This window comes from Phasianus colchicus, chromosome 1, assembly GCF_987193195.1.
Source record: "Phasianus colchicus chromosome 1, bPhaCol1.hap1.1, whole genome shotgun sequence".
NCBI lineage: Eukaryota > Metazoa > Chordata > Aves > Galliformes > Phasianidae > Phasianus > Phasianus colchicus.
The window spans coordinates 94,908,081-94,929,326 of record NC_143436.1 but is presented as its reverse complement, the minus strand read 5'-3'; the positions used below and the strand labels follow the sequence as shown (position 1 = coordinate 94,929,326).

Sequence of the window (21,246 nt, the reverse complement as noted above, 5' to 3'; positions counted from 1 at the left end):
AAGTATAAGACTAAGAAAATAACTTTTGATTATAGCTCTCTGTTTCTAACCTTGATCCTAAATTTCGTTGGAATTAAATACAAGGTTAGTGCTCACTGATACTACTTACACTATGATTCTATACACACTAAGTCAACTTAGGTACAGAATATTTGCCTTGACATCTTCATGACAGAAATACGGCAGCTAACAGTAGCTTCAGTAAACATAGTGTAGAATCATTGCTTTGCCTTTTCTCATCTGATCCTGGTATTTGGAGACAGAAGAAATAGTAGGCTCCAGGACCATAGATATTGGTAATACCCCCATATATCAGGTAAGTCATTCCTAATCCCTCAAAAGGAAAAGTGGACGTAGGTAAGCAAAAAGAGCAGCACCGCCCCTGTCTTAAAGAAAGAAGTAAGACAGAGTGATGTGCTGAGAGATACAGAGGTTTAAATTTAAGACACTGAACCCTACTTTGCTAACCTCTTTTCTAGCGCCTTAACTCCAGTCCTGTCTTTAAGCAACTCTTTTGAACTTATTCCTCTAAAGGAAAGCTGACCAAACTCATTATGCTAATAGCTCATTCATTTGAGGCTGCTTCTTACCTGTCATCACCCCATAGGTAGAGGGTTGGTTTCCATAGTGACAGGAGGGCACAGAGTAGTGAAGTCCTGCTGACGTATTTCCCGAAGTCATCATGGCAAAATGGAGATGGGAACGTTTAGGAGTTTGTATCAAAGACAAAACAGACGGTACTGGTAAGAAAACGCGTGAGGATTCAAGATACATCCTTCAGTTCAAAGGTAGACAGTATCCTTGTATCTAGTTCTCCTGCAAACATTAACTCTAGGACATAACCATCTGGCAATCTCTGGGAAGCAAAAGTTTATAGATCAGTAAGATGAAGAGATAGGTATTTCAGGTCTATGCTCAGTAACCTCCCAGTGCCTGAAGAATCAGGCAATTTTTTGTTCAATACAAAATACATGGTTGTTTTCCTTGTTTAAGTAGGCAGCAGAAATGTACAGTACCCTCTAACAACTGTTGTAAGGAGTAATATTGTAAATTCGTATCTGTGAACGTGAGAAGCTGAACTTTAGAGCACACATTCCAGTTGTTCAGAGCAACATGATTAATTAGGGATTAGTATCTGTTTTTTAGAACAGTGATCAGAACTATAAAATGCCATTTACACATTTACGCATACAAATGCTACTGGAACAGTGATACCCGTACAACTGTAAATTCATCCAAAAGAGAGATTGAATTAATAACACCCATGCATGTTGAGCAACGCAACTTTTCTGTTGAAATAATATCTAGGGGTTTACTTGTAGGTGTTTGTTTTTCTATTTCATAATCCATAATCAGTATACTTCTTATGCTTAAACACTGCCATTTTCAACTGACTAATAAAGATTTAGTACAAGGTAGGGAGGAAGAATATCAACTTAACTGCATAGGATACTGCAGAATATTAGCTTATGGTATAGTATACTTCTTGAACAGAAGTATACTCATCTTTATTTAAGAATACAGGATTATTACATGCTGCTTAATAAATTTCTACATTTAAGTTACATCATTATTCAAATTTCTTCTGTTTCTACTGTTTTGCACAAGTTTTCTTTATCTGTTTCCACCAAAATGTCATTATTTAATGCAATTTCTGGATCCACATATGAACTTCTGTAAGCTTACTCATTGTAAAGAGCACCTTCCATCAATTCTGTTCTCTGATTGTCATCTGCTAGATGCGAGGCTGTGGAGAGAATTGCACTGATAACAGTAGTCCCTGAATTTTAACTACAAAGTATGGAAAACCTAAAACACACATGTGAATGCTTTTTGTAGCTCTGCCAGTCACCACATATATTTTTTGTAGATCAGAACAAGATAGATAAATAAACAATCTAGAAAATACTGCTATTATACAGATAAAGTATTATGGCCTCAAACAAAATTTTAATTCTGTTATTCCCTACTACAACCGCTACCCAACAATTGTGTTAGGATATTTTGAGCTTCCTGCCTGGAGAATGAGATTGCATTATGTATTACTGATGCTCAGTTTTCACTGTTTACATGCTTTTTCATATTGTTAAAATATTTTATTTCTGATGCACTTCGGCAAACTTTCTGGGATTTCAAGTAAAGCTCTTACCTTACCGTTATGCAGATTCAAATTAAACAAAGTTATTTATATTCCTGAAAGTTTTCAGTAGCTTCTGTATTGCGGAATATGACTTCTGAAGGTCTGAGGCTGCAAAAAAAAACCTGTCTCCCTGTCTCTGACAGTTTATTGTTTAAATGTCATTATTTGAATTATACACACAAACAAAAATTTCCAAAACGTACATGAGATTTCTGTCACCAGTTTTGAACATTAGATGTTATTTTACTCAGGAGGTAACTTGCTTTTTTTTCCCTCTTCTTGGAAGCTCTCACAATTAATATTACACTTGTTTTAAATCTATTTTCTGTCTAAAGTAATTTATATTATCAAAATTTGTGGTTGCACAGAACACAAACTTTTAATTATTTACATGACACCACTGAAGACTATGTAGGCACAAAAAAATGTCAGCATTTAAACGTGTTCTGAGTTACTGTAGTGACAGCTGACTTTCGCCTAATATTTTAATAAGCTGGGAGAAAGCTAAAATTTGACTGAAATGCAAACATTTAGAGTGTTCCTGATTTACGCATGATGCAGCTCTATGAAAATGCTTCCACTCTGAAGTAGTTTCAGACTCACACAACACTGATATCAAACACTTTAAATATTGTAAAACTTGATGCACACATATCATCTAAAAGCACTACGAATGAGCGTTACAGAGAGCAATATTATTTTTAAAAAGTACCTGTGGAGACAACACTGGTCGCATGGTTAGAAACGGGCAGGCACTCTGCTGCGCTGTGATGCATTATCAGAGGCAGGGAGGGAGAAGAGTCAGAATTCAAGGGTACAAAATTGTCGGATGAAGCAAACGCTTGGCAAGTCATGCCCTCAAACGGGTGAAAGGCAAAGAGCCACCCTTCCCCGTTTTCTAACTGATCAGGTCCCGAGCGATTAATGGCAGCTCCAACTCTATTCCAGTATTTGCACTTGTATATACATATACAGAAGGACTTCAGAGAACAGGGAGGTCGTGTGCAGGTATTTATACCACTAGAAAATCCCTTTATCCATTTTAATGTTCTTTTCCCAGCAATATTGCTGTCCTGCTATAGAGCCTCCTTCCTTCCCACACAAACACAATACATGTCCAATTAGCGGGGGGAGAAGAAGAGGGAAACCAGAGACATGATTTGACAAATATATTCAATTAGGTCTTTTGTAAAGAACAATGACCAGAAAAAAAATATATAAAAACTTTGTCTCCAAAGTCGGTAGCCATCAGACAGATACGTTTAATACTAAGTAGGTTTCTACAGTTAACACCTGCCCCCGGAATCTCATCCATACAATTGTGTGGAAGACAACCTGGCTGAGAGCTCAATCAAAAGTCTGCAGAAGTCAAGAGTTATAGCAAAACACTCCAAGTTAACTTAATTCCCAACCGTTACACAGTGATCACTTGTCTTGTCATACAAGTATAAACAAGAGATGTATAATATGGGGCAAGAGAGAAGAGATAGCTGAAAAGATAGCTTTACTTAAGCAAGATCTGCTAAATATTTATCTAACATAAACTCTTGAAAAAGCCCATAGTAATACATAAAAATCATTCACAGCTCCTATTTTTAATTTATATTGCCACAGCATCTACAGTCTCATCCAGTGTTCTGGCCTTTATTGCACTAGATAATGAGTAAAAGCAGAATATTTTTTTAAAAATAAATCACTGTTTCAATAATTTGCTGTCATGAGACTGGAATGACTTCAGAGTACTAAAGAGCATTCATATTAACCTGTAAATGGTGAAAAATCACTGCAGTAACCCAGAGTCACATATTCTACGTGTATGACAGGCTAAAAAATGAAGCAGATGGTCCATTTCATTTGTTTTATTGCTTAGGAGGTAAAATGCATTGATTTGAATTATTTTCTTGTACTTTTTTCTTTTTCTTTTTCTTTTTTTTTTAACTAAAGATAGTCGGAACATAAAGATGGTAATACTTTGAGTGTAAGCCTTCTTTAGTGTTCCAAACTGGTTCAAATACCTGAATTAGGATTCTGGTGGAACACACTTCACATATGCTGCATAGGAGAAAAAATATATTTTATTGGACTTTTTTTTTTTTTTTCAGGTAGAATTCTTGATATAATCTTTAAATGCATTTTTGGAAAGGCTGTGTTTATGAGTGTTGAGAAATTTCAGAATTACAGCATATAGCAAATCACATATGTGATTTAGCAGTAGTGAAGCTCTAAGTTTATAACTACTATCCACATATGCACTTCACCTTTCAAAATTCACAAAAACTTTGAAGTAATAATAATGACATTATGGAAGATAATGCCAACAAATGAAATGCAAGTTTGGGCTTGGCTCTATGTATATTATGTATATTAAAGTCTGTGGACTGATGAGCACATTGACTAATGAATGAGAACTGAGCCTTAAATTTTAGCATTTCATTCAGCTGAGCATGTATTTGAAACACATGAAATTTTCAGATCAGGGCATTGCACAGAAGGAAACTAAGGCAAAGTCAACAGCACTGACATTGTTTTTAACACCTTACAAACAGTTCTGAAATAGTATTTCCCTCTTATGACATAAATAACTTCTTAGCTCCAATAGTAGATCTTGGCACACTTACTGAAATGCTATACATAACAGAAAGTCTATAAACTGTAAAATTTCTGCTGGAAACTCACAGATAGATGCAGAGAAGCTGTGGCTTGTAGCCAGATGAAATATGGAGCTCACTGCCAGTTTTCCATTTCTTCCTGAGATCAGGAGACCTACATAGTCTTTGATCTTAGAAACATGTAGAGCTTGTTAGAAGAGATGTCAGTAGGTTCATGAGGTTCTGACCCACAGAAACTTGGAAAGAAGAAGTATACGCAAACAGCAATCTTGAGAAACTGAACTTATCATTAGAGCACAGTAAAGAGTTGTTTTGTGACACCAACCCAAACACCTTTTCAAATAAATTTGCCATTTCACAACAGTGTTGTGTTTCATAATGTGGAATTACTTGGATTTTTATAACGTGTTCATGTCACATTGCCCACTTCTCGCTACATCCAACAACTTCCTTATTTTTATTTTAATTTCTTCATTAAGATTGTGCATTAGTCATATTTTCTTTAGTTATTTGGTGGCATTTTTAATATTCCTGAATAGCTAGACTAGGTATTTGACAAATTTTACATTCATCAGATGGAGCAATGGAAGTCACTTCCAACAAAAATAGAACCTCTCTTAAAGCTTTGCAACAATCATCTGTCATTGTAACTGTGAAGTCTGTTACTATTTTTGTTCTGCCAAGAAGAATCCCTTGATGGTGAAACCCTAACATGTTGGCCATGCTCAGCTGTTTGGTTGGATTTCAGACTCACTTAAACAAAATTACTCTATGACTCTGTAATTTCACGGTCAGCTTTAAATTCTCTCTGACAGGAGATGTGTTTTGCCAGCATTTGCTGTTCCTAGCCCATCTCCTGTCTGGATCTGCAGTAACAGATACTCTTCTGATAGTTTAAGGAGGTCATGGGGTCACATGGATCTGAAAAGGGCCTCCTGAATGCCACACTTACATTTCAGAAAACTGTGCCAGGGTTTTGCCCAATGATGTCATCACTGGAAGTGTCCAAGACCAGACTGGGCGATGCTCTGAGTAATGTGGTCTAGTGGAAGTGTTTCTGCTGTTGGCAGGGAGATAAGAAAAAGATAATCTTCAAGGTCTCTTCCAACACAAACCACTTTGTGATTCTATGATACTCAGTTCTGGCCAGAAGAATCATAGAATCACAGAATCACCAAGGTTAGAAAGACCTACAGAGTCATCCAGATCAACCACCCACCTACCACCAATAGTTCTCACTAAACCATGTCCCTCAACACAATGTCTAAATGTTCCTTGAACATGCGCTAATAATAAACAAAAGGGATGATAGCAAAAGGGCTCCTCTCCTGTGTCAAGAAGGAAGAAGAGTTTGGGGCTGGGCAAGTACCAAGGTTCAACTGAGAGCAGTTTTGCCCCTCTGACTACCTCATGGAAGACCCAAGCTCTTCCAGGCTGGTAGAACACAAATTGAAGATGCAGAGTCATGATTTTTAGTTTGTTTGTCAATCTTAATCTCACAGGACTGTAAAGACTTCCCGAAGCACTTTCTTTTCTTCTCAGAATCATCAGGATGTGACAACTTATCTACAGTCTTAGAGCAGAAACACCCCGTCTCATTTCATTATATCACTTACATCTGTCTGCTCTCCAAATTGCATTCTTTGGACAGATCTCAAGGTGAAAGATAGAACTGTATGAATTACTATTATCCTCGTAAATCTGAAGCAGCATCTGAATCTCAGCACTCAACAACCCAAGTTTGGGAAGATCATGGAAACTTAAATGAATGCGTCCTTTTCTGGTGAGAGAGTGCTTAATAAATAAGAAAGGCTTCACTGGACACACCAAAATGGACCACATAATATACCTGGAAGTCATTATCACCCAGAGAGGCCCTCATTTACGAGCTGTCTTCAAGGATTTAAAAATGAAAGAGTTATCGTTCAACTATTTCAGAACTGCAGCCACCAATCAAAAGAGTTTTTCTCTTCCTCACCCTTTGTTACACTTATGAGTGTCATAAAAACATGAAGGTAGGGTTCTTCCCTGAGACACAGACCTCATTCTCCAAAAGGATTTTGCCAGTAAAGCCCATCTGCCCTATTCTGAATCTGCAGTTGAAACTGGTCTTCCCAGTGGCTATTATTTCTGTAAGGAGAACTAGAGAAAATAAAGATTTTAATGACAAGCATCTTTTACCCTGTCCATTATGGGATAATACAGAAGTCACCTTCATTTGTTTCCTTAAATGATCTTTAATTTTTACTTCATGCCAGAAGACTGGCTTTTCTCCTCCTGTATCTGTTCTGATTGGATCTCAAAATACTGAAGAGAGCTTTCAGAAATCCTTTAAATTTTATGTTTAGACAGAATTATGACATTTGTTTTCATGGCAGAAAGGTCGTTTCATGTGGTTTTCTCAGCTCAGAGCTTTTCTTCTGTGAATTCTCAGGTCTGACTATCAGAAAAAGCCCCATCATTTTGCTTCACAGGAGCACAGCTTCTCTGGGCCCATGAGACAGTCAGATGCTGATTAACATCATGGAGTTTCCTCTACACCTTCACCAAGCACTGCATCATTGCAAAGGAAACCAGACAGATGTGGGTCTCAGTAGCATCATTCATTCTTTTCTTTTCTTGGGTCTCCAAGACCTTCTACTAAATAATATACGCATGCTGGAAACTCCTCTTTAATTGCCCAGAGAACATGCATAACTACAAATACCTTCAGGGAGAAAATGCTAACAACTGATGTTTCTATGGGATGCAGAATCTACCTGTGCAGCCTGCCTGCTTTAACTGCCTGTGGGAGCCTGTTGGAAATTCTGTACTAGAGAAAAGCTGCAGATATAAGGCTTGTTCAAACTAAGAGCTTGTAGAGCTGGAAGTCTCTACAAACATAATCACTACAATACTCCTGGGGTTGAAACATGATCCTTTCAAATAATCACCCATACGCACATTTACACTCTGGAGAGGCATATATGTACACATATCAACACTGCATCCCTGAGAAACTCCGTTTTTTTTAGAAGTAACCTTCACTTCTGCTTTTAATGCACATCTGGTGGGAGATCTATTTAACTCTTTCTCTTTTAATACTATCACAATTTTCATCCTTCTCGCTCTGCACATTTTTTCACAATGTACTTGTATGCAAAAAATTGCTGTCATTTTTATGCAGAGTATGTAACTTCCCTGCTTTAAATTCCACAATGTCATGGCTAGTTCCCAATGAGTTGGATAAAATTATAATGCAAATTGAAAGGAGAAGAAAAATACTTTCTGACTCGTTTCTATTTTGAATATATGTGATAAAACAATGGATTGGACATTCTCCGGTTGTGTTCCAGATTTTCAAAGAATTCCAGATCTTCTGGAGCTTTCAGTTGTATTCTACCCCTTGTAGGGTATTTCCTTAAATCATTTTACTTCTGGCACACTCAGCACTGCTCAGCAGTCATGCTAAGCTGAAAAAATCTGGTGTAACTGTTCTGTACCCAAGCTTTGCCTGCACAAAATGTTATGCAAGAGCACATCATAATGGAGACCATTCTATGTGCACATAGATTCTGAAAGACCCATACTGGGACAGCATAGGCACATCTCCTCCTATCCCTGTGTCCACTCAGAAACTGTGAACACTTGACCTCTGGGCTTTCTGCTTGTGGAATGAGCAATGCCAATGATAGGTGGTGCCAGTGGGAGATGGAAGCACTGAGCATCACCAGAAAGGCGAGCCTGTGACAGATTTCAGCATACCTTGGACTGTAAGCATTTAATATATCAGAATGCAAACTTCAGTGATATAATCACCGAAGCATCAGCATTTTTGAGAGATTTTTATACTTTCAGTAGGTTACAACTGCTCTACAGTTCTATGAGTTTACACAGTTCTTCCTCAGAATTTTACTATCCAGAAAGATCTTTCACTGAAATCACTATATTTATGTGCCATTAAAATACTAAATAGAAAGAAGGCTATCATAGATTCAAGGTTTACTTCCCACACAGTAAATGAGAAAGACATCTCTAAACACAAACCCTGTGCATAGAAAAAAAAGATTTTCTAAAATGTCAATTGTCTGTCAGTATACACGCCATGGATGGTTTCATCCACAGATGATGAGGAAGAAGGATTACAAATTATCATGGAAGACACTTTCCCAGGGACTAGCACAAAGCAATTCACTTCTATAGATACATAGAAGGCTTATCAGGTCTTGCTGCCAAATTCTGGCTCGCTGGAGTCTGAGTGAAAAACATGTGTAATTGCATTACAGCAAACAATAGCCTTAAAGACCAATTTAAAGCAAGCGAGGTGACTTGCTAAAGAGCAAAAAGAAAGTAAGATTATTTGTTTCTCCAAGCCACCTGTCCTTACATTAGTTCGTCCCCACTGAAAAGATTCTCTGAACGTGCGGCACAGGCATGATCTGTTACCTACAGGGAGCAGCAGGGTTCCCACGGCTCTCAGAGAACAACTGAACACTGCTAGGGAGCATCCTAACCTACATCTAGGCTGGGAGATAAGACATACAAAATTAAACAACACAGATTCACAAGTTCCGCTGGTATGCTCTCTGCTCCCAGTTAGTCTAAAATATTACATATATTGCACACAGGTTACTGCAGAGAGAGACCCTGCAGTTGCATGGCAGTGAATCATAGAATTGCAGAACGACTTGGGTTGGAAGGGACCTCAGGGATCATCAGGTTCCAACCCCACTGCTAGAAGCAGGGTTGCCAGCCTCTAAATCAAGTACTAAATCAGATTGCCAGCCCATGTCCCTTGCACTGTAATTCCAGTGAAAGCAGTGTGGAAACAGGCTACAAACAGCCAGGACTGGACCCAGCCAGTGCACTAATACCAGCCATCAGTTTAGCCAAGTATGTGCAAAAGAAGATATAGTTAACATCTTTAATAATTAATGTACTACCACTAGTATAAATTTAACATTTGTTAAAGGCCAAGTTTAGATTTCAGACATATAATGGTTGACTCATTTTCAGTTAATTCAGAACTACATTCAACTTCCTTCTCAGTAGCAAAAGTTTATCTTTCTAAGTAGTTTTTAATTTGATAAGTTTTTCACTTTCAAGAGAGCACTCTTACTCTTTTCCAAGTGACTTTTTTCAAATTTTCTTACATCATTTTGGAAAGTATGCCTGTAATACCAGCAAGCTTTTATCATGTAAATGAGGTCTTTGCTACAGTATGCAGATCATTAGTCCTTTCCCAGTGTTGATTTTTATATTACAAAACATTGTATCCTTGTAAAATAAGATATATTAAGTATGACAGTTTTTTAGATTTATAAGTAATTTATATATATACTTGTACATAAATATGTTATTTTTATATGTATCCAAATAAATACAAAACATTGTGAATACACACATGCATTGAATATGGTAGATACCTACATCTGTGCCTGCTGGATAGTAAAATGTTTGGAAAACCCTAACATTTCAAAGGTACACAGCACAGAAATGAATTCTAACCACTTGTACTTCAGTGTCTCCTCATATATCCCAAAAAGCTTTAGTACAAACTAAACATTTATATGTCCCCTGCTTCTTAGTTTATATATCACTAGCAAAACAGTTTCTTCCCAGATACAAAGTTAATAATAAAAAAGGCAGAAAGTTAAAAAAAAAAAAAAAAAAAAAAAAAATCAGCGGAACAAACAAAGAAAAAAACACAGATTCAAAATAAAAAGTACACAAAACAAGAACAATAAAAGATGCAGAATTGATCAGGTCTAGGTTTGAAATGTTATAGACGTGTCCCTTTATCCCCTGAAGAGACAAAGCAACTAAGTGCAAAAGGGCTAGCTGAAGCACATTTGAGCAAACTATGCATTTTAAATGAGTCAGAAGTAACAGAGAAAGCTTGCCAGAATAAATCTGCTAGCCCAGATCCCTGAATTAGTTAAACTCTCTCCAGAAAGTGCTTTGGAACCATAATATACCCCTTATCCATCATCCAAATATCTACTGACATAGTACTGCAACTCAAACATTACTTACGCTCAAGATCATGTCATCTAATCTAATCTCTGCAGCTTCACTATAAATTAATCCATTTACACTTTAATATTACAGGCTCTAATAGAAAAGCTGAAGCTTAGTTGTCAGTACAAAGCTTTCCCCTATCCAAAGTGCACAAATCTACTGAAGAGAACTTTTTTCAGTAACTAGTCTTATATTATATTTTTGAGTATTAAATAATGAAAACAAACAAATCCCCAAATATTTATCTCAAAATAATTTTTCACCTCACACATCTCCAAAACAAAACCAAATATTTTTAATAATGACAGAAGGAACTGAAGACTAGCATCACTATCTTTTGATAGGATTTCAGAAATTTTCTTCTAGAGGTCAAATACTCTGAAAAGACCAGAGTAATCCTGAAGGCTTAGAATGCTCTTTCTTGGCTTTTTATCACAGTATCATAAATGTTGGAAAGATCAATAACATCATCTAATCTAACCGTCAATCCATGCCATGACCACTCAACACCATGTCATTCAGTGTCACATCTATTCTTTTCTTGAAAACCTCCAGGAATAAGTGACTCCATTGCCTCCACAGGCAGGCTGTTCAAAGTGATGTGCCTTCAACATTACACCTTTCACCTTCTTTGAACTATGTGCACTTCCTCTCTTCTCCTGGGATGGTGCATTCCATGAAGTGGTTTAGGCCCATCTGCAGCTGTTGGAGGATCGCAGCAATATTTCTGCCATAGCAAGACAATTCTCATGATCATCTTCAACTCATCTACATCATACAGTGAAAGAATGTATTTTAACATACTCTCTTTATGAGATATCATCTGTGACTCCTTACAGTAAATGAAATTAAACCAAATACCAGAGAAACTTCAGTGGTCTAGATGCTTATTGTAAGCTACAATTAATTTCACATGATATACAGCCAGAGGCATGCCTCCTATGCCCATGTCTCTCTAGTGTGAAAAGACTGTAATAGATAACAACTGAAATTACATTCTGATAGTCTGATTAATATTTCTGCCTGTTGCTCAGTGCTGTTGGACACCAGGCACAAGTACAATTTTAAAGTAATGGGAAATGTATGGAATAATAAGAAATCTCAATTTTTTCTTCTTCAATCCCCCTCTGATATGCTCACCCATTTCCCTCATCCACCCTGTGCTGCCTGCTCTTATTCTGCAGTCCTTCCTCACTATGTGCCCTATGACTTATATCCAATTACGTTTGAATGGCTGACCAACAAACTTATAAACACTCTTCACATATAAAGTCATTTCAAAACTAAAACCAGAATGATAGCATGTTCAATTGCAACAGTTTTTGAATAAAACAACAAACTCCTTTATTTCAGTTATTACTTATAACGAAATTGATATGTTTATGTGGAATATTTCAGCCTTAATGAAGAGTCACCAAGAGTTTCAGAAACAATTATATTAAAGGCCTCATCTAATGCTCTGGGCATCTGCAAAAATCTTTTATAAATATTTCAGATCATATTTTTTATAACATTTTTGGGAGTTGCATTAGAAAATATATTTATAGATCTTTTTAATCAGCAGTATATGGAATAATATATTTATATGGAATAAAGTGTAGCAGGAAAGTTTCCTATACAAACTGTAACATAAAACATTCATACTTTTGGGATTAATCCAAATTTGTGATAATTTGGGTAGTCTTGATAGAATTCCAGTGTTACTTAGTAAGACTTACAGCAGTAAAGACATAAAATCGAAGTAAAGGTGAAGTTTGTGGATTTTTTTTAATTTAATTTGAATCTTCCAAAGTGATTGTCTTTTATTTTTTAAAACAAGCCTAACATTTTAGCTCACAGTTTACACAAATACATTTTTCTCTTAAGTACTAAGACAGCTATAATGGTCATGCTTCATCCGGAAAAATTACATATATTCAGCTGAGTTCAGTCTCATTAAAATGACAGCTACAAGTAAGTCAAAAAAGCAAAACTGGACTCTGAAATAAATGAAAAAATTAGGGTCAGATTTTTATATCCTCCCTGAGCACATTAAGCAGTAAATGCTCCCAAAGTACTCCAGGAAACACTACTCAGTACAAGTACAGCCAGAAAGGTCTGCTCTAAATTGGAATTTCTAATTTTCTAAAATGATTAGTAATGAGAACTCAATTATCTCTGCATTCACAGAGCCAAGTGATAAAATAATGCTGCTTTCTTTCAATATCAGTGTAAAATAAAGGGCATCAGGTTGTTAAAAAAAAAAATCAATACCTAAAAGAGGTTATTATATGAACTCCCAGAAAATCCTTGTCATCTATATTCATATCTGAACTTTGCCTGCACACACTGCATTGATGAATATTAGTGCATCAGATAGACAAACATCATCAGCTCAACATGGTCAGTAGTTTTGAGTTTCATTACCAAACAAAACATCCTGCAAGCAAAGTGATTTCATTAGCATATTCAAACCACCGACTGGCTCTGTCTGAAGGTCATTTGAAATTATTTGAAATATGAGACAGTTTTAATTCTGAAATCTCAAATAATGTTTAAAATTTATTATTCTTCTGGAACATACATAATAAGCCCCAATAAAAATTAATCCATACAACTTGATTAATCATTATCCAACAGTGATAAACCTGGAAAGTGTACCTTCACAGTAAAGGAATAACCATTGTGGTATAGCACCGCCTCACCCTTCAATATCTCCTCTTATCTTACCTATTGTCCTCAGAGATGTTGCTTGAAATTTATAGGTGAGAAAGCCGAAATGTTAAGTAAAATCAATGGCCAACATTGGGACAGCAGCCAGATCTGTCAATTTACATTTTGGTTAGTGCTTCACTTATAAAACTGTACAGCTTTTAAATGTGGTTCCATGCCAAAGGGGAAAGTCTGAAATGGCTCCCTAAGTCAATATAAGTATTCAAAAATTCCATTTGCATTTTCCACAGTGAGTCTGCAGGAAAAGGACCATGTTTGTCCAGCCTCCAAATCCAGAAGCCACCATCTAAGTTATGGGCTGGTTCAGTCTCCACGTGAGTTGGCAGGGAAGAGATCTGTCTGCCTATTCTGTCTTCACTTGTAAGCATGAATTTGATTTTTTTTGTTAGGTGGGGAATAAAATGATCTCCTTCATATGCCCCTCTTTAATTATTGCTCAGGCAAAAGTAGGAAAGTGAAAGTCTTCCCAAAATAAATACAGCTAAACTCAAACAATAATAGTGAAGTGATTGGCATAAACAAACAGCATGGGACTATGAGAATCATTTATTGTCTTAAAGTGTTCAAATGTTTCCTTCTCTTCACGGTGAGCATTTTAATGTATCTGGTTGGAATTATGTTAACAGCTTTATCACAAAATCACTGCTCTGGTAACTATCACCCAGATTTTCTTTTAAAATCCCCAGCAAGAAGAACAGTGTTTCTGGGCTGGGAGGCTGGCACAACAGGGCTTGAAAATTTCCTCTTAAATCAACGTACTGCATTTTAATCTGACAGTGGGTACACGTAACATCTGTGGAGAGGCTTCTCATTGTACTGGCAAGTGAGCTGCCTGAAGGATCAGGTATTTAAACAAAATTCTGAGCCACTTTCCAAGAATTAAACAAGCATAACTCAAACTTGTAAGTGACTGGGGAAGTGGGAGTGCTTCCTTACAGAGCATAACTCCAGGCAAAAGTAAGCCTAAGCTTAGCTCATTGATATTTGATTTTTGAAATCCATTCTTTCTTTCATGCTTGGGCCAAAAGAGGTGGATTTCTCCCCAGGCTATAATTCCACAGCTTTTGCAAGAATCTTGCAAGGAACCTTACGGATCCACTGCTGTTTTCCTTCACCTGCCAAGTCATCTTGGAACTGCACAGTGGCTGCAGGAGCTGAGCTTTTAAGGAAGTCTCCATTAGGACATTCTTCTAAAAGATGCTATTAGTCAGAAGACATCCAGAGTTTGCACCATAAAACAGCTTAGGGACTTGCAGTAACTTAGCACCTGAGCACCTCATTGAGCTATAGTTGTCACTGTTCACTGCAGGGGAGTTGCACTGGATGGCCTTTAACAGTTCCTTCCAACTAAATGATTCTATGATTCTATGAAATGGAAACTTGCAAAAGGAAAGTTGAAGCAAGCACAAAAAGGAGGTATGAAAACAGCATGTCTGAGTTTAATATGGTCTTGAGGACTACACTAATAATGGTGCTGCATCCCCACTATGAATTATATTCACAGCCACAGTTGTGGACTTCAACAATTAAATGAAGAACAGAAATGGAAAATGCAATTTTTGTTGACCTTTTTGTAACATTAACAGTATACATCACAAGCAACACCACAAGCCATGAACCTATGTGAAATATTTTATCCTGCAAAATGCAGTCTGGTTGAGTCCATCTTCCCAGCACCCTTTGGTTAACCAAATGGATGAGGAAATATTTCCCTTTTCTGTTTTCTTGTGACTTGTTTTTGTTGTTTACCTCCTCTTTTCAGACTGTGCATCTCCACAGCGGATTTTTTAAATTTAATTTTAATCTTCCAAGGTTCCACCAGCTTGGAACTGCTAACAATTTGCTTTTCTAAGCCCCCTCCACTTAGTTTACTCAAGCACACTGTGCAAAATCACTTTCATCAGCGGGCAGCATCATTTTCTTGTCTAGTAACATTTAAAACTACTAGCTAAGCAAAAAAGTATAGTACATAAAATAAGGAGCTGACATATCTAAAAGATAGCCAATTTTACCACAGTTTCTCTGCTAATTGGCATTTACCAGAAGCAGATTGTAGCAACACAAAATCTAGTTACTGTTGGATTATTAACAATAAATTTATTTCTTCCAGAACTTTCCTGTGGGTTGTCTCAGCCAAACCAAATAGCTACCTTTTCCACAGGCTTCAGTACATCTGAATAAATACCAATTTTCAATTTCCAGCCTAGCTGGTGTTACTTAGAAAAGCTGGTGATTTATCCAGCTACTGCCTGAGCACACCTGCCTAGATGCCTTTATCAGAGTGCTCATCTCTGTCCCAGAGCACTGAGCACAAGACAACTTTCCAAAAGCATTGGAAAAAAACCAGGTTTGATTCTTTAGCATCCCTGTCCTTGCATGAGTCATAGCTTCTGATACTTGTTCTGCTATACAGCTTTCATAGAGACTGTCAGACAAGCAACCTGTGTGATGAATTAAGCCTCTACAATGAAATTCTATCACTCTCGACAACTGTTTTATAGTACCTGGAAACAAATTACCCATGTGTTCACAAAACCTTTAACAAAGAAAACTAACTAAGAAATATGGCATTACAGAAAAAACATACTTTGCTATTAATGTCTGTGATAACCTATCATCTCCACACGGCAAGCACAATACCTGAGCAGAAGATCTCCACAAAGCCATCTCTTAATCTTTTTCTTAATCCAACACTCAGGCTCATCTTCATGTTTGCAAAACATAACCACTTGTTCTTTTTTCCCCAAACTGTTGAAAGCACGTCCATGTCATCAGCAGAACATTCTTCTAAATGAATAGCAAGATGTATTCCCAACACCAAGCCATTTTTCAAGAGGCAATAAACTTTATATAGAGAATAAATAAATTTATAAAATGAATACTTCATATCTCAAGAGAGAACTAATTGATATTACTAACTGCCTCCACCTGTCCAAGGATTTTATTAATAGCTTAGCTTTAAATAATCATTCTTAGCTAATGACTGCTTATTCAATTTTCACTATTTTCTCAATGGTTAAAAATAATATAAAACAACACGGCATAACATCAGGTGATGTTTGCTTCAAAAGAATCAGCTGTAGTGAAAGATAATAGAAAGGAGATGTGCTGATAGGAAACTATTTGTTGTACAAGTTAGAAATAGGTAAGACATTATCTTGCTATTTGTTTGGATTCACGAACATAAACAACCCAGTACTATTTGCTGAGTTTTTACATTAAACCACATGTTAAAAAGTAAGATTACTGACCTCATAATAACTATGGTGACATTCTCGGTGCTGAGTGTGAACCTGATTTCTTCTTCCTTTGGACTTTCAGAAGGGAACTTCCACAAGACAAGAATTTTTCCATGATCAGGAATCATTAAGAAAATCCTGGGGCAAAAATAGCAGAATTTTATAGTATATATTTGATAATATACAGATAACAGACATGTGTTTCAGCTTTGCTTTACAAAAAAAAGAGCTGATTGTATGCTTATATCACTGACTGAAATAAAAAGCTTCTCGGTATCCACACAGACTCTTTGAGAATTAGGATTTCTTGAATACAATTTGAAATAATGCCATTCACTTCTGTTTTTAGAGAAAAATAATGTTAAAATCTTCCATTTCGAAAAGTTGCCACACTAGTATATGTTATATTGGGATAGAAAAGGTGAGAAACACCGTGACTGCTTTTAAACATTTCCCTGTTTTTATTAATATTGCCTAAATAAGTCTGTGACTTTCTCTCACCTGAAATTTGGAAAGTATATTGTGATAACTTTGTGAGTTAACATGGATTTCAACCCATATTTCTGTGTTTTCTGACAGTGAATGCTATTGAATATTTTAAAAACAATACCTGCAAATATATTCAAAAGAAAAAAAAGTAAAGTTTGGTTTGGTTTCCAAGTGCAATCTTTGAATGAACTGTGCAGAATACAAAATGTCCTTATTGACTGAACGATCACAGATCTCACCACATTTACTTAGCATCCTCCTACTTCCAGTTTTCTAATGTAAATGGCACATGTATTTAAATTTAGGCTCTCAGAAACACTGCAAATCTTCAATTGTTATAAGATTACAAATGTATACATATTCTGAATAAAATAGCCACAAACACCACCAGTTATTCAAATCGGCCAATAAAATAAGGGGAGATGCTCAGATACTACAGTAAAAGGCCATCTTTATAGAGGTTATGGATAAGTGGACATGTACAAAAGATAAACCTTCGTACTAAATACCTACAAAAGCAAGTGTTAATTAGGGCGGAATGAAGTAAACTGAAGCATTAAAAAAAATGATTGCCTGTATTTTTTCTTAGTAATTGAATAATAAAGGAGCAGTAAAACTGACACTGACTTGAGATCTGTCTTTCATACTGTGAAGTAGCTGGCATCATTTGGTATGTCTTGAATACCAAATTTTACAAACACACTGAATTTTTTCCATGAAAAAAAATAGCATAAAAATGAATCAGATATTACAGTCTCTACATTGCACCCTCTTCATAGCACTGGCTTGAGTTTTTGGCATACCAAAAAAAAATTTTTTGTTACAGGAGGCATTTCATATCCATAGCCAGACTAAAGCTGTGCACACATTAACACATTAATAGAAAATTCAGTGTTCTCTTCTATGCAGGATTTATTTTGTTTGTTTGTGTTTGGGGTTTTGTTTTTGTTTGTTTGTTTGTTTGTTTTTTGTTGTTGTTCTATAGAGAGCCACTGAGATTTTACGTGTATGTTTGCAACATTACCATTTTCACTTTAGAAAAACAGGATAAAACAATTAGCAAATTTACAATGCTCAAAACCAATCAGATAGCACAACATTTAATTACAGGCTGGTCTCATTTTAATTTTATTTCAGCTTAATATTTCAGATATAAGTAATAAGCTCCTTTAACCGTGCCAGCATCTACTGACTCCACACAGCTGAAATGGCAGAGCTGTTGCAAGCTTCTCTACAGAATTTAGATCAGCATCCACCAAAAAATGGCAGTCAGAAATGGTAACTTGGATCACCCAAACTCCTGACTTCTTGTTTTAACCATGTCTCTCACCTTTTCTGTCCAAGTGTAACACATACCGGTGAGAATGCTCCTCCCTCATAGAGATCCACAGACTGAAAGTTACAAACTTCGGGCACAAACGAAAAGGCTTGATGGTGTAGCTCAGATTCTCCTGCTTATCCAGTGGCAGTTCTCAATTTGAGCCTCACTGCTGACAGCAGGGACAAGCATGAGGTCAGTGAGCAAGAAAAAACCATGCCACTGCCACTCTTGCACAGCCCCACTTTCCACAGTAAGCTTTACCATCTTAAACAACTATGATCTCTTGTTCCTATTTCTGATCCTAGAACGAAAAGCTATGATTTTTAATTCAAATGAATTGTCATTCAAGAAAATGTAACACACTTGGGCTTACTCCTACCTATCTAGATGGGAGCACATGCAGCGCATGCACCTGGAGCAAATGACTTGCTCTTACAGCTGAGAAAACACTACTAGATTTAATAAGCTACAAGGGCAACTCTTGAGCCATGAGTGGGTTGCTGGGGCCTTCAGCTCTCTGAATAGTCTTATTCATTGCCTTTAAAAGTGGGTTGCTTATTTCCAGAGCTTAGTGGCCTGGGATCAAAGCTTGAGGATGACTGTACTTCACTGGTGAGATGCATTTCTTAGGAGGACACTAAGATATAATCTTTAGAAGCTTTAGGCTTTTAGTGGTAGCTATTTAGACTGCTTTCAAAGGTATTTCATCCACATTCAGTGAAGGAGAGAGAGATTTGCCTTCCCACAGTCTCTTAAAATGCAGGTGTGAGTGCACAGCACTCTCCCGTGGCCAGCTGCAAGCTCATCCTTATCCCTTCCTTTTAACTCCCCTCCTCTTAGATCAATTAAGATGCTGAATGCTCTAAGCCAGACCTGAAGCATTTTATAGCTGCAGACACTTCTTACTTGCCAAGCACTGAGAAGTACAAGGGGACTGTGGTTCCTTTCACAGCACCAGCCATGTGATGGGTGCTACAGCACAATGAATCTATGTTGATCTACAGCTCTGCTGGTAGTGTGCCCCCTCCTGCGTTATATTCCTTATGCACACTTACCTGCTTTTCTAGGCAGAGTGGTAATCTTTGCTTGTACTGTTCATATCTAAGTCCTGAGGAAAGCTGTTCCTCCTGAGAGGGGAGGCAGGACAAACAACAGAATCCTGTTCTGACAAATTATTTCATTACTTTTTGTTACCAATGGCCTTAAGTTGTGTGTGTGGGAGTTCAGGTCGGATATTATGAAAAATTCCTTCTCAGAAAGAGAGGTCGGGCAGTGACACAGGCTGCCCAAGGAGGTGGTGGAACATCCCCAGAGGTGTTCAACAACAGTGTAAATGTGGCACTGAGGGATGTGGTTAGTGGCATGATGGGGATGGTGTTTAGAATGGGTGATCTTAGAGGTCTTTCCAACCTTAATCATTCTATAATTGTAACAAAGACGTCCTTATTACAAGCAAATCAAAGCAATTGTCTATTCCAGCTTAGGTATACCTTCTATATGCAAAGTCAAACACCCAGAAAGGCAGATATCTCAAAAGTAAGGAAGACTCCAAAAGAATATTTTCAAAGTACACACAGTTGGAATAAGGTATTATTAGCATAGACATGCACAATCTTCAGTCCTGATGAGTCTTTGCGTGTTTGATCCCTTCCTTTTCCTGTCTTCACTGATTTGTCCTCATATCTGTCCCCAGACCTCTGCCTCATCATCACTGCTTCACTCTCATCAAGAGGGAAGATTCACAAATATTTATTATTGCATCCTTTTAACCTCCAGAAAATTTTTGGTGTTATGGAGCAAATTGCCCTTTTCAAGGCTGCTTCACTGGCCCAATATGGGCATATTTTCAAAGGGATGTTAATGCATCTTTCTTTGTCAGAAGAAAATCCAAATTATGAATTGTAAGCTTGGCAACTAAATAGAAGCAATATAAGAAAATGATTGTTTGTTTGTTTGTTTGTTTGAAACAGGAGCAAAGTATATTCCTTTGCTCTTTTGTCTCTCTCTCTCTCTCTCAAAAAAAAAGGGGGGGGGGGGCGGATTGGCAAAACTCAATCACAAGCAGGGCTGCCACCCACTAGATAAATTAAAAAGAACAGCATCTTCCTTGGATGAAACAAAGGCTGCACAGTATATGCTGTCTTTGTACAGTGGCTTTAGCTTTGTGAACAAAAATGTTTTTTTGTCCTACCAGTTCTTGAAACGTCTTCGAAATGATGAGTTCCCCAAACCCATTGCAGGCAATCAGAAACCTTTTGCTTTCAATAGGAATGCAAAATTTGGGTCCTCTTTGTTACAGTTCTTGAAAAGACTGCAAGAAGTGGGAACTGGCAGTGGATATTTACATAATATAATAACTTAAGTGTAATTCTTGGAATACTTGGAGATTTACATTAATCTGTGAAATCCAGTAGAACACAGCAATATTTTATTCGGAAATCACAATTAATATAGCCATACCTAAAAAAAAAAAAAAAAAAAAAAAAGTCTAAGAAAAATGAAATAATCTAATCAGAAAATAAACAAATAAATAATCGTACTTCTGTACTTTTGTGCTCTTCCAGGAGAAACAAGCCATGCAGTGCTTTTACCAGCAGATGGCAACCGCAAACAGCCAGCCAGCAGAACGCTCAAGGGACGCACACCGCAGGGTCACGTACAAAAAGCAGGCGCAGTACTGTGCTATTGCATCACCCTTGTGATTACATTTACTGTACTTCTGCATTTTTTGCTGCT

The 21,246-nt window shown here is 37.0% G+C and overlaps 1 protein-coding gene and 1 long non-coding RNA gene across 4 annotated transcripts in view; one reads left to right on the top strand and one right to left on the bottom strand.

Annotated features, from left to right (window-relative positions):
* The window catches only part of POU1F1 (POU class 1 homeobox 1), a 26,400-nt gene extending 9,567 nt beyond the window's left edge, over positions 1–16,833 (bottom strand). The window contains exons 1-2 of one of the 3 annotated variants that reach the window (XM_090134480.1): positions 16,713–16,833; positions 591–856 (exon numbers count right to left, since the gene is read on the bottom strand). In XM_090134480.1, the coding sequence (XP_089990606.1) occupies positions 591–774 (184 nt within the window). In that variant the 5' untranslated portion in view covers positions 775–856; positions 16,713–16,833. Of the gene's footprint in view, positions 1–590; positions 857–2,852; positions 2,995–16,712 lie in introns of those variants that run through there. The other 2 variants (XM_090134478.1, XM_090134479.1) reach the window with 2 other exon arrangements.
* LOC149919878 (uncharacterized) lies at positions 8,314–21,246 on the top strand. Its single transcript, XR_016463730.1, has 3 exons — positions 8,314–8,501; positions 13,692–13,821; positions 21,075–21,246. It is a non-coding gene; the product is annotated as an uncharacterized LOC149919878 (long non-coding RNA).